This window comes from Triticum aestivum, chromosome 3A, assembly GCF_018294505.1.
Source record: "Triticum aestivum cultivar Chinese Spring chromosome 3A, IWGSC CS RefSeq v2.1, whole genome shotgun sequence".
NCBI classification, from domain to species: Eukaryota; Viridiplantae; Streptophyta; class Magnoliopsida; order Poales; family Poaceae; genus Triticum; species Triticum aestivum.
Genome location: NC_057800.1, coordinates 112,284,964 through 112,298,015, shown reverse-complemented (window position 1 = coordinate 112,298,015; position 13,052 = coordinate 112,284,964). Strand labels below are relative to the sequence as shown.

The 13,052-nt window shown below is 47.6% G+C and overlaps 2 protein-coding genes across 2 annotated transcripts; both read right to left on the bottom strand.

Moving 5' to 3' along the window:
* Nucleotides 1-7: 7 nt before the first annotated feature.
* LOC123060575 (B3 domain-containing protein Os03g0620400) lies at nucleotides 8-4,145 on the bottom strand. Its single transcript, XM_044483343.1, has 7 exons — nucleotides 3,628-4,145; nucleotides 3,102-3,229; nucleotides 2,128-2,581; nucleotides 1,778-2,001; nucleotides 1,229-1,673; nucleotides 931-1,130; nucleotides 8-854 (listed from the first exon to the last, which is right to left on the bottom strand). The coding sequence occupies exons 1-7, from the start codon at nucleotides 3,878-3,880 to the stop codon at nucleotides 591-593; spliced, it is 1,968 nt and encodes a 655-aa protein (XP_044339278.1). The 5' UTR covers nucleotides 3,881-4,145; the 3' UTR covers nucleotides 8-590.
* A 101-nt stretch (nucleotides 4,146-4,246) lies between these two features.
* On the bottom strand, nucleotides 4,247-12,754 carry LOC123060576 (arginine--tRNA ligase, cytoplasmic). The gene is made up of 18 exons (XM_044483344.1): nucleotides 12,597-12,754; nucleotides 11,870-11,964; nucleotides 11,174-11,307; nucleotides 10,995-11,070; nucleotides 10,809-10,910; nucleotides 10,493-10,708; nucleotides 10,327-10,407; nucleotides 7,453-7,536; nucleotides 7,258-7,362; nucleotides 6,677-6,849; nucleotides 6,403-6,487; nucleotides 6,057-6,261; nucleotides 5,878-5,947; nucleotides 5,456-5,525; nucleotides 5,234-5,323; nucleotides 5,076-5,144; nucleotides 4,730-4,828; nucleotides 4,247-4,637 (listed from the first exon to the last, which is right to left on the bottom strand). The coding sequence occupies exons 2-18, from the start codon at nucleotides 11,939-11,941 to the stop codon at nucleotides 4,527-4,529; spliced, it is 1,842 nt and encodes a 613-aa protein (XP_044339279.1). The 5' UTR covers nucleotides 11,942-11,964; nucleotides 12,597-12,754; the 3' UTR covers nucleotides 4,247-4,526.
* Between the last annotated feature and the right edge of the window lie 298 nt (nucleotides 12,755-13,052).

The following is a 13,052-nucleotide window of genomic DNA, read 5'->3' as shown; positions in this document are numbered from 1 at the left end:
ATGGACGACATACTGATATTTACAAGATCACGTCCACTAAACCTGTCATGTTACACGAGTTCAATGATAATCTGCTAAGGCCGGAGATGAAGTACTAACTAGAGCATCCATCTGACTTCTATAGCTTGTGCGCTGGTGTTATGCCCAGCAGGTCCATGTACCTTTGCACCGACCTCGGTTACTACTCGCAATGGTCCGCAAGCCCAGCCTAGCATTAGCTAAGCTCTCTGAGTTGCTAGACGGTCTCTTGATAAATTGCACAGCAGACAGCTGGTTAGCCATCATAATTCATAAACACAGGTTCTGGAGAGCAGCCACTAGCCATAGTGCCAGACATGCATACTACTACCCCAACAAAGTTTTCAGACTAGTACCACAAGCTCACCAAAAGCTCGCACAATGCAAGCAGAAGAGCTACTACCAGCGGCAAATCGACCTCGTGCGCTAAAACAGAAGAGAGACTACTGCTTCCGCTTGCCGCTAACCCAACAAAGTTTTCAGACTAGCACAAGACCACCAAAAGCACACACAATACAAGCAGAAGAGCTACCAGCGGCAAATTGACCTCGTGTGCTGAAACAGAAGAGAAACTACTGCTTTCGCTTGCGACAGTGACGGATGATGTGGACCGCCATGGCAAGGCTCCTGCGGTTCTTCTCCATGGGCTGGAACAGGCACACGTCCTGCACCCGCAGCCGGTTGTCACGGGCAAAACCACGCCAGCCCCACGCCAGCGTCCGCCCGCCGCCGCGCGTGCACATCTCGACCTCCCACTCTTTCTTCCTCCTCACGAGCGTCACGGCAACCCGCTCCCCGTCCGGAAGGTAATCGGCAGCATACGCCCCGGAAATGGTCTGCCAAACCATTCATTCAAAGGAAGTGAGCAACAACAAAGATGTAGTAGTACTACACCTGATCATAATGACTTACTACGTTGTAGATCCCGTTGCCCACGCCGACGCTGCTCCTGTTCATCACCGAGACGTAGGCAGGAACCCGAGACCCGATGGCGCGGGCTGTCCGGTCCACCTCCCTCTCCTGCTCCTCAGTCAGGCGTGCGGTGGATGACAATATGTAGGGGCGCAGCGGCTTTGGTTGTTGGCGTGCTCGCTCACGACCATGGTTGCACCCTGAACAAAATTTCAACATGACTTAGACAGAAGAGGAATTTCAAATGAACAAAATATCTCTAGTCTACTAGTAAGGACAGGGCATCTGGATGTGCTACCATCATCGTGCTGCTTGTTGACACGGAGGGTTGTTGGGGTGGGTGGCGCCGCCTTTGCGATTGTTGTTGCACCATGACCATGAGCAGTGGTCGCTCTTTCAGGGGCACCCGAGTTCACCCTTGTGTTACCATGAGTAGTAGTGCATCCTACTCTTTTCTTCGGACCAGTACTTCCACTTGCACCCAAGGACTCGTGAAGCAGATGGACTGTGAATTTGCTCCTGGTGCCAGTGCCCTGCACTGGTTGGAAGACGCAGAGATCTCCCTCCTGCACACCATTGTCACGGAGGAAGCCTACCCAGCGAGACCCGGTGAGGACGTGCCCACATCGATCCTTCCTGATGGAAAACCACGGGTGCCATTTCTTGCTCTTGCCCGGGCGCTGCAGCGTCAGGTTCTGGCTTTCACGCGGGAAGCGCTCCTCTGCAAACAGCTTGGGGATCACCTGATTTTCAAGACAGAGGCGCGGTATCAGTGGTGGATCAAACATTAAAAGTTCAGCATTTCAAGACTATAAGCTTCAAGAAAAAAAGGCAGATCAAAACTTACAATAGTGCGATTCTGTGTGCTCATTTTCATGATGGCCACGAACACCGGAGTCTCAGCTCGAACATCCTGGAGAAACCTAGTTACTCTCTCCTCCTGAGCTCCAGACAGATGACCACACCGAGACAAGACATAGGCGCGCCCTGCACAAGGTGTCTGACGTATATCATCTAGCTCAAAAGATAATTCATGTTCAGAATGTTCCTCAGCAGCATCAGTGTCTTCTCCTGTACAGAAGTAACTCAACAGTTAGTTAAAACCACGGCAATAAACAAAATCTAAGATACGAAATGTGTTGTGGATACATAGTTCAGAAAGTAGTGCTAACGCACAAAACAATAACACAATGCAACCTGAATCCTCCTCAGACGAGGAGTCGTTTTTTAGAGCAGTTTTTCTTGGATGGCTCGAGTCGCCTCTTTCACACGCAGCAAATCGTTGGCTCCCTGGCGACCTTGTGGTATCATCACCCGAGCTGCTTGATATATCAATATAATCCATGCTGCCGCTTTCTTGAACATTACAAGAAGCAACTTTGATGCCAGCAGAGGGAAGCACTTTCTCACAGTCATCGGAGTCGAGCACCAGGACCTCGAAACGCGACTTCTCAATGTGGCGAAACAGCAACGAGTCGTTCTCCTCGACGCCATGCGCATCGACAAATGCCTCCCATCCATGCCACCGGAGGACCGTTTCATTCATAAGCTTGGAGACTTTAATGGTGTACATGCTGCCGTTACGGGATTCCAGTTCGATGGTCCTTGAGATATTTCCTCCGAAATGGTCGATGAACTTGTACGGTATAACCTGTAATAAACATATTAATTGGTGTAGGCAAGCACAGCAATTTCCTAGTTGAGTTTCCTACAACAAGGAGAGCAACAGAAAATACGATGTGCATGCACTGTAAAAACTACTAGTATGCGATATATATGGATTAGTCCAGAAATGGGTTGATAAACGGAGAACATGTAGTGGTATTAACCGGAATGACACATCACATGATTGGTTTAGAAATTAGAACAGATAGTATTAAGTGTTATCTGGTGTTTACAATTTCTTTTGCTACAATTTCCCAGCCTTACAGGATTTACTGCTGACCTTGAACCCTGAAGTTTAAACCACATATTTTGCTCACTAGCAGTGATGTTCAGAACCTATTCACTTGTGTGTCTGTTTAACACCAACCGCACTAGGATCATTTTTGTCTAACCTGTAAGCAACTATCCATTACAAATTCCAACCAATCCTACATGCAAAACATTCTAAAGAAGGAGAAGATGTCTGGGCACACTTGAGAAACTGCTACAAATTATAGTGGGCTTACCATGCCATGTCTAAAATTAGCAGTCATGCGCCCGCGGAAACACCTCATCTTTCCATCCAAATGGCCCGCATATCTCTTGTAACAGTCACAGTATCTCTTCACCTGGGAAGCTAGTCCAGCCATGTGAACTGAAATGTGCAGCTTATGTCAGTTGCACATTCAACAAAGTAGTAAATCAAACTCTACACATCAGCATAACGGTAATCTCTCCTTCATAGAGAGTGCAGATCATTTTCTTGTTATGACAGTTTGTAATAAAGATAGTATGTGCCCCTCTTATTGCAAGTTCCTACCTTCAAAACTAAAAACATGGACACAATCTTTCTACTGAAAGTGCAAATAACACAGGAAAGCTGCAACCGAAGAAAGAGAAGGCCCGAATCTAGCAGAGCAACCCAGTGCAAAACTGGGAGAGTCAAACGAAAATCAAAACAAGCAAAGATTGTTCATGCACTCATATCCCAAACCAGAGAAATCGCAGAATTAAAGTGAATAGCTAGCTACTCTGAAGTCTTAGACACCTTACCTTGGCAAAGCAGCTCCAGGAGGAAATGGTGATTCAGTGAAGAAGACTCAGGGCCGCCGATACATATATGTACACAAGCGGCCTGATAAAGTAGTGATAGTTTTAGTACATTTTTGTGCACCATGAAGCATCTTTGCCGGACCAAAAGAAGACACCAAAAAGAGAGATGCCGGTAATCATGTCTGCCCTGAAAAGGCATTGAAAGGAGCTTCATGAAGAGACAGTACAATATATGCAGGTATTGGCAGTACATGAAGTTACCTTGGGCTGACAGGGAATCTGCAGAAATCTGTCATGATATTCTCTGCTGATCATGAAGCACTGGCAAGTCTAAGATACAGCAGTAATGATATCCTGTGCTAGATTGAGATGAAAAGCCTTGAAAAAATAAATGCAACGTTATTTTATTGCAACATATGCAAACAGAAGAGCCACCTGTAGCTTTGCCAAGATGCCTCTGCACCAGGGTCGCTGCTGCAGAGCCAGAGTTATGTCCAGTCACTCAGTGTGTGCATACTGCATAGCACTGGCGTGCAGGAAGCAACTGAGCCTCCAACTTAACTGCAACCACTTGCTCAGTAAGTTGAACAAGTTTTAATATGGTGCACAAACGCAAAAATGCCCAGAAAACTCATGCACATTTGTATTGCCCTTAACTAATATATATCCAGAACACACCAAAGTTTCAAACAATAAAATCCCACAGCCTTGCTATTATGATGTTGCTGATGTAGTAAAGACAGACATACTTGTGAGCTATTATGATCTCCCACAAACTGTGGCATGGACGACATACTGATATTTACAAGATCCCGTCCACTAAAACTGTCATGTTACAGAGTTCAGTAAGGATTTGCTAAGCCCGGAGATGAGGTAGTAACTAGAGCATCGATCAACTTCTATAGCTTGTGCACTGGTGTTATGCCTAACAGGTGGAAGCACTGCCGCATGACGATGGCCGTCGCTTGGCACAGCAGCAGGCGGCTCGTTTCCTCCGGTGACCCGACCACCTGCCAGAATCATGGTACAAAGAGAAAGGTAGTTAAGCATGACACGATCAGATAGAGAAATATTTGGTTTGGCAAGCAGATTAGTACCGTACCTGGCAGTTGGTGTAAAATTGTGAGAATCTTTCAGATAGGGTGTACAGGTAGTCACAAAGGCGATGGGGCGACAGGTCGTCACAGATCTGCTCGACAACCTTAAACATTGCAGTATAGCCAGAGTTAACGACACAGTATATTATATATATGTACACATAAAAGGATGGTGCTCTACTGAAGCAGTAGGTCTTGTTTATCAAACGCATCCCATGGAGATTTCATCCTGGATAATTTTCAGGCTAAAAATTCTTTGCTGCCGCAGGCAGAATTTTCAATTACAATCAAGCAAGTGGATCTAAGACCTTGTTAAACAGCTTCAATGAATGAATAATCAAAAGCATGTACCTCTGCAAATTGGATGAGATGCAATCCTAAGGAACGCTCGTCAGGATGGCCGAGAGTAATAAATTCAGTCTGAATCCAAAGGAAGGAAAGTAACAACCATCAGCAATCATGCGATGCTACAGACGGTGTATGGGTTACAAGTATGACAAGATGCTCACCATTTTCAACTCTTCGACATCCTTGTTGGATTTCTGGATGATGGAACAGATACGGGCGTGTGCATACTGAAGGTACACAGCGGTATTTCCCTGCTCATTGCATCACGGTTAGATCTTCATAATACACTCTACTTGGGTAGCTTAAAAAGAGTACTTCGGGACCAAAATACACCGAGAAAAAATAATCATACATAACTAGTTAGTACATGGATGCTAGAGTACCTTGTCACTTAGCATTTGTTCGTAGCTAAATTTGTAGTCCGTCAGCCGATTGTTTTTAAGATCTGCATACCTGAATTAAAGAAATTGTAGAAAATGAAGCATCATCAGAACGCTTGAACTATGTGCAGTTAAACATCCACCATAAGGAAAAGTAAATAAGTCTTTATAAGTTGTAAATTTCACGCATGCATCCAAGTTCTAATACATGCAGGTGCACGTAAAATAGGCACGAGCAGTCATATAATAGAACTCTAATGCTTAGATGCACAGGCTAGTGAGTACGAGCAGTCATACAACAGAATAGAACTTTAATGCTTTGAAAGTTTGATTCATGGAACAGAATATATGAGATAAAATGACCCTTTTATAGTTTTAAAGTGTTTCTCTCCAATAAAGATGATAGAAAGAGAATGTAAACTCACTTAACAGCACCATATCCTATAGCCTCTGAAGTTTTATCCAGCTCCTCATCCGTCCATTTAGCAATTTGACCTGAAAAAAATCGTCACAATTGCAGGCATGGTGAGAGTTCATTTTTTATGAACAATCCCCCCCCCCCCCCCCCCCCAAAATAAATAAAATAAATCAAGACATCAATTACCATTTTCAGTGAGACGTTTGATAAGTTGTGCCAGGCTCTGGGATTTAGCCTCATCAAGTAGATCTACCAGTCGAACAGCTCCATCAGAGGAACGGGTCCGGAAACGTGAGCCGTCTGCACCAAGAACAAAGCCAAAACCAACATGGCTCGCCTTTGGGTACTTCTCTTCTTTTTGATCTGGGAGCCAGCCAGCCATCCTAGCAGCCTATGATCAGTTTCACAAAAGGTATTGTGACACACAAATCTCAGTTGGTCCTCTTCATATGATAAGAACCGACTAGTAGACCAAGACTGCATTTGAAATATTGTTTCTAGATCCTACAAAGAAAATGGATATGATACTCACACTGAAAACCGAATGGAAGTGTTGCTGCTGACCTACATCCGTTACATATATTATCCATTCTGCCATCTCCACATTAAGCCGGTACCTTCATAAGTTCATAAAGATAAGAACCACATATGAGTTTAAAAGCTAAGCAGTTCAATAGGGATCCTACATCTCATATATTGAACACTACTAGTTTCATATTCTCTGACAAATACGGGAAAAGAATTTATGTCTTAGGGCGAGAAGTTACAAAAGGAACAATGTGTTAATTGATGTTTTAGTAACTGACCAAAGAGCAGCCAAGTCTGTAGAAGCATAGTTGAAGCCTCCATCTCTCTTGACCACTATCAGAGGAGGCTTTCGGCCTTCTATAACTCGAGCGCCTTTACTTTCTGTAATCAAGCCTTTGCCAGTCAATTCCTCCAAAACACGAGGAATGTAAGGATTGTAAAAGCTCTCGCCCTGAGAAAATTAACAATTTAGCTAGCTTGATTTCGCATAAAAAGTACATAAAACTATGAATAATCATTTGCTTCTTGTTGGTGAAGTTTGGTTGGAGATCAAGGCCATTGGTAGTTTCAGTAAGGCAAAAAATTCAAACAAAGGTAAAAAATGTAGATAATCAATATAATTTCTGAAATTCCACTTCAAAATATGTTTGAACAGTATATTTATCAGTAGTAACTGAACATAACATTCCAGCACTAGTAAACACAATGCCATTGCAACAAAAACACAATGCTTATATTTTTAGGGAAACCACAGCTTAGTTCATACCACCAGAATAATTCAGCTTCCAATAGTATGTCAAAAATTCAGGAGTTCTCTCCTAATATTTGTTGGTAGGCAAACAGGGAACAGTAGTAATACCTTTTCTTCAAGTTCCACATTAAGGCGTTTGTACACCAAGTCAAACTCATTCCGGCTAATTTGACAAATACTTTTCCAGGCAGCTAGGTATCTATCTTCCCCTCTCTACAATTCAGTTATTGTTTGGTGGTGAGAATAAGTCATGCCATAAGTCATAAATTGAGCAAACAACAAGGATTGAAAGAAAAACAACACCTGCAGGCGAACTACTGCTTGCTGAGCCCTGCCTTTAAAATCAGGATCCTCGTCGAATTTTTTCTTGGCATCTCTGTAAAAATTCTGTAGCATATATGCATAACATAACAAGATGTTGCTGGATCAGGAAGATGATAGCAAAACATTCGCTTTCATTCAATGAGAGTTTTGTCAGAATTCGTAAATTTAGTAAGACAAGAAAATTACTTGAAAGAAATAGGTACAACCATTGTGATAAATATCAGTAGCATGCTCTATATACATATGCAGAACAGACCATAATCATTATTTTCTATTGCTCAGAGCAAGATTTGTATGCACCGGTTCAGTCTTTAGGGGTTACAGAAAATGGCATATGTCAACCAGTGCTACCACTAATAGTGCAATTGTAGATTTGGAGAAAGGAAGCAGGTTAAACACTCAATATTAGAGTAAGATGCTAGAGGTAAATTGGTAGGAGCTGGGACCCTACCGGGTCTAGGGCGTAGGTTGTAGGGGAAGGAGGGGGCTGGACGTGGCGAAGCTCGCGGTCGCCGGCGGCAAGGCGTCGTCGCGCGCTAGAGGGAGAGGCGGCGGCGGCGCAAGAGGCGACTAGGGTTAGGTCTCCCGGCTCCCTAAGGGAAGCCGAGCAAATAATGATTGCTTCTTTGCTTGATTAGATTGATGATACATCTCCTCTCCTTATATAGAGAGGTTTACTTGACTCCTAAGCAAACAATAAGATAATTGGGCTAAGCCCCTAATAACGATAAGATAACTTGGGCCACAACCCACTGGGCTAAGCCCCTAATATGACGGTCATAACACTTCTCCCCGCCTGCACAAACAGCTCGTCCTCGAGCTGTAAGGTGGGGAAGCGCTTGCTGAACTCCTCGAGGTGATCAACCAGCGTCAAACACCTTCGCGACAGCTGGGGCGGTCAGGTCGGCGGCGACGGCGTCCTCCTCAATGTAGTCTGCAGCCTCCAGGTAGAAGAGTCGCAGGCAGACATGGCCGGGCGTGTAGGGCTCGTCGCAGTTGAAGCACAACCCTTGGCGGCGATGCTCGAGTAGCTCGGCCGAGGTGAGCCGGCGGAACGGGCACGTCGCGGTCGCGGCGAGGGGTGCCGCGAAACCCTGAGCAGGCCGACCCTGCGCGGGAACATCTGGTCCGGGTAGCGGCCCAGTGGCCCGGGACGGTGATGCCTGCTGCATGGCCACCGTGCGGCGCTCGAATGCGCGGGCGTAGTACATGGCCGTCTGGAGGTCCTGGGGTCCCTGCAGCTCGACGTCCACGTGGATATGATCTAGCAGACCGCCGACAAAGAGTTCGGCCCGCTGGTGAGCCGTCACGCCGGATGCGTGGCACGCCAGGGCCTGAAAGCGGTCGGTGTAGTCTTGCACCGTAGAGGTGAAGGGAAGGCGGCCCAACTCGGCCAGGTGGCTCCCGCGGATCGGCGGCCCAAAACGAAGGAGGCACAGCTCATGGAAGCGCTCCCACAGGGGCATGCCGCCCTCGTCCTGCTCGAGGGCGTAGTACCATGTCTGGGCTGCACCGCGGAGGTGGTAGGATGCCAGCCAAGTGCGCTCCGACGCGAGCGTGCGCTGCCCACGGGAAAACTGGTCGCACTGGTTGAGCCAGTTAAGCGGGTCCTCCGTGCCGTCATAAGTGGCCAAGTCGATCTTGGCGAACCGTGGCGGCGTCTGGGTCAGCGCGCCATGGCCGATCGGCTCGGCGGTGCGGAGCAGTGATGATGACGGCGCCCGGTCAACGGTGGGAAGGCCGTCGTAGGCCCCCTCGGAGCCGGACGAGGCCCCAGTCTGCAGTGTGGGTACCGATGGGTGCCGAGCCTCTGTGTTAACTGGCGGTGGCGGAATCGGGGACGGTGACGGCGGAAACTGGACCTGCTGGATCGGGAGGCCCCTCGGTGTGGACTGGCCCAGTCTGGAGCTGGGCGGCGGCGGTGGAGGCTGGACCGGCGCGGTTGGCGCGGCTGGGGCCGGCGCGGGCCAGTTCCATTGCGGCGCTGGGGCGAACGCGGGAGGCGCGGTTGGCGCCGCGAGAGCCGGCGCGGGCCACTGCGGCCAGGACAGCGCTGGGGCGTCCGGCGAAGGCACGGGTGGCGCCACGAGAGCCGGCGTGGGCCACTGCAGCCAGGCCAGCACTGGGGGCGGCTGGCGGCTGGAGCGACGGATGGCCCCCGGCGATCGCCGCGGGGACCGAGTACCAGGGCAGGGCCGGCGGTCCGGAGGAGACGGCCGGCGGCGGAGGCGTTGGTGGCCCGTATGGACTGGCCAGGAACAGCCGGATTCCTTGGACCGCGACGACCAGATCGTTGAGGACGCCGGTCATGGCCTTCGGGGAGTAGACGAGCGGCGTGGTGGAGGGTGATGACATGGTCGAAACCAAGCTAGCTGATACCAAATTGGTAGGAGCTGGGACCCTACCGGGTCTAGGGCGTAGGTTGTAGGGGAAGGAGGGGGCTGGACGTGGCGAAGCTCGCGGTCGCCGGCGGCAAGGCGTCGTCGCGCGCTAGAGGGAGAGGCGGCGGCGGCGCAAGAGGCGACTAGGGTTAGGTCTCCCGGCTCCCTAAGGGAAGCCGAGCAAATAATGATTGCTTCTTTGCTTGATTAGATTGATACATCTCCTCTCCTTATATAGAGAGGTTTACTTGACTCCTAAGCAAACAATAAGATAATCGGGCTAAGCCCCTAATAACGATAAGATAACTTGGGCCACAACCCACTGGGCTAAGCCCCTAATGTGACGATCATAACATAAATCATCTTTTAAGGTCAGATACATAACCTTGTGAAAAATCTTGGCATACTTAGATTAAGTTTCATCGGTTAAAGTATTAGATTACTACTAAGCTCTGGTACTATTAACACGTACCTGAAGATCCCCAATGGCCTGGTTGGCAGCTTCCTCCCCATTTGGGAATTTCTCAAACAGAAATTGTATCAGCATTCCAAACTGAAAAAAGATAAAAAAAATTTAGTAAAATAATGACTTCCATCTGTGTCAATCTTTAAGACCTCAGTACACGTGAATTTGGTACCTGTGTACCCCAGTCTCCCACATGGTTACGACGAAGAACTTCAATATTCGCAAACTCAAATATGCGAGCTAGTGTATCTCCAATTATGGTTGATCTTATATGCCCAACGTGCATCTCCTTTGCAATATTAGGAGATGAAAAATCAAGCACCACCCTCTTAACTGGCAAGATTGGTGACCATGATTCGATCCCATGGATAAGCATGTCTTGTATCCTCTGCAATTGTGAGGCTCATTAGTATGGTGGGCTTGTGTTAGCACTTACCAGTAACATTAAGTTAATAACGAAGGCTATTTATAGAACATCTCAACCAGACCTGTGCGATCCAATCACTGGATAGAACTATGTTAACATATCCAGGTCCAACAACAGAGGTGGATTCAACAATTCTGGAAGGAGGAAGGTTGTCTGCAATTGCCTGCAAATATGTTTAGTTTGGATATTAGGAACGAAAATGAAACAATATTTCCTTCAAGAAAACATTCACTTGTGAAAGCTTTACCTGTCCAACTGCATTGGGGTTCCCGAGGTTTGTTGCAGATTCTCTTATACGTGGAAATAAGCTCATTGCGTTGCTGCTGCACATGATTGACAGATGATTTCTTGTTCAGTAGAGACTCATCTCATTAATCAAACACTCAGATAGTAAAATGGTAGACTAGACGTAGCACAACGACATACCACTGGTAGTCACTAAATCCTGATTTCGAGACTTCAAGCATTGGCTCCACATCAAAATCAGCTGCGACTGCACAGAGAGATTTCACAACCAATCTGGATAGGTGTCGTTTAACACTCTCCACTCTACATTGAATCTAGCAAAGCAAGCGAAGAAGCATTGTCAGCACCAACGACTACCTAAGGACAGAAAATGCATACAGTAACTCTACAATCAGCAACCACATAATAATTTTTAGTGACGACTACAGAGATCGAAGATATGGTATCTAAGATTTAGGCAGTAATAGAAGATGTAAGAAAATTTTATAACATGAATTGAGGGGAAAAAATAACACATGGGAATAAGAGAAAAACAAGGCAAACACTTACTTATCACCTATAAGCTAGTTTTCCTCATAAACGTAAGCTTTATATTCTTATGGAATTGAAGCTGCTGCGTAAACTTTATGCATTTGGGCCAGACCCTACTCATGATAAACTTCATTTTATTTATTCAAATAACATCCTCATAAACACATCCACGATTGGTGATGGCACATATCACAGCATTATGACTGGTGATCATGACGTAGGTTGTAATACAGAGGGGAGGAGTAATAACATATCCAGTCACAAGTTAGGCAAATCGATGACTGAACTCTAGATAGGCATGGAACACAGAATGCAGTTAAGGCGTAGCACGGTAGCAGTACTTACAGCTTCAGTTTCCTGAGGTTGTGAATGGGGAGTAGAAGAGGAAGTGAATGCCGCCTCGCCACCCATGCTCATAGCTCTAGTTAATCACACGAGATCTGCAGAATCCGCCCGCACAGTTAGGCAAACAGATACAAAATATACATCAATCAATAATCATACATCTCATCAATCCCCGTTAATTCTGCAACGTCAGCAGAGCAGAGAATCAAAGTGCAACGGGCGATATACAAGCTGCGTCTCTAAAGCGCAGGAACCGAACGACCAAAACCACGCTGAACAAAGCGAGGCGGAGCAAATCGACAAACACATGGCGGGCCATGGCCATGGACTCCGCCTCGCCGGCCGCGAAACTCCTCACGCCGCCGTACCACGACTCTCCTGGGGCAGCGGATGACGCCACGACGCGACCCGGCGAGCGAAGCCGGCGGGGCGGCCAGAGGCAGTATCCTGTCCCCAGCCCCGAGCCGAGCACCCTCCCCGCCCCCGCCGTGCACCGACCACCGAGCAACACCAATCCCCGCCCACCCAACAGGCCCGAATGCGAATGCGATCCTACCACCCCACAACAATAAAACCATGTAAATGCACAAATTCGATCGCGCATGCTCTCCCGGCCGCACTAAATTGGTTCAGGCAATCACGCGTGCGCGTCGAGTTCGAATGCCGCACGCCACGAACTCGAACGGAAACTACACATTGTGAGCTGGGATTCAGGAGGGAGGCTGACCGATTCGCGGAGATCGGAGGAGGAGGAGACGCGAGACAGGGCGGCGACGATCGATGAGGCCACGTGCTGCGGCGGCCGGCGGCGAGCGCGATGTGCCGGTGCCAGCGTGAGGTGTTCCGGTTCCAGGGCTGCGGAGGGGTTTTGGTTTGACTAGTCAGCTTAGAGTCTGGGGGGCGGTATATAGAAGGAAGGTTAGGCGTGCTTCGCGCCAACCCCGTCCGATGGAAAATTGACGGTCAAGATTGAACATGAGACCGGATGATGAACGACTCGTATCGTTGTCTCGGGCCACTCGTTCTTGACTTAACTGAACTTGACCGCCAAGTTACATTCTTTTAAATAGTATAAAAACTTGAGCGCCAAGCCGCAAGTCAGGTGAAACTTCACCTTGACTGTCCTGGAGCAAAAAAATAGCACGCTATGCTTCAGTATAGACCATACATGTGCTCGTTAAGA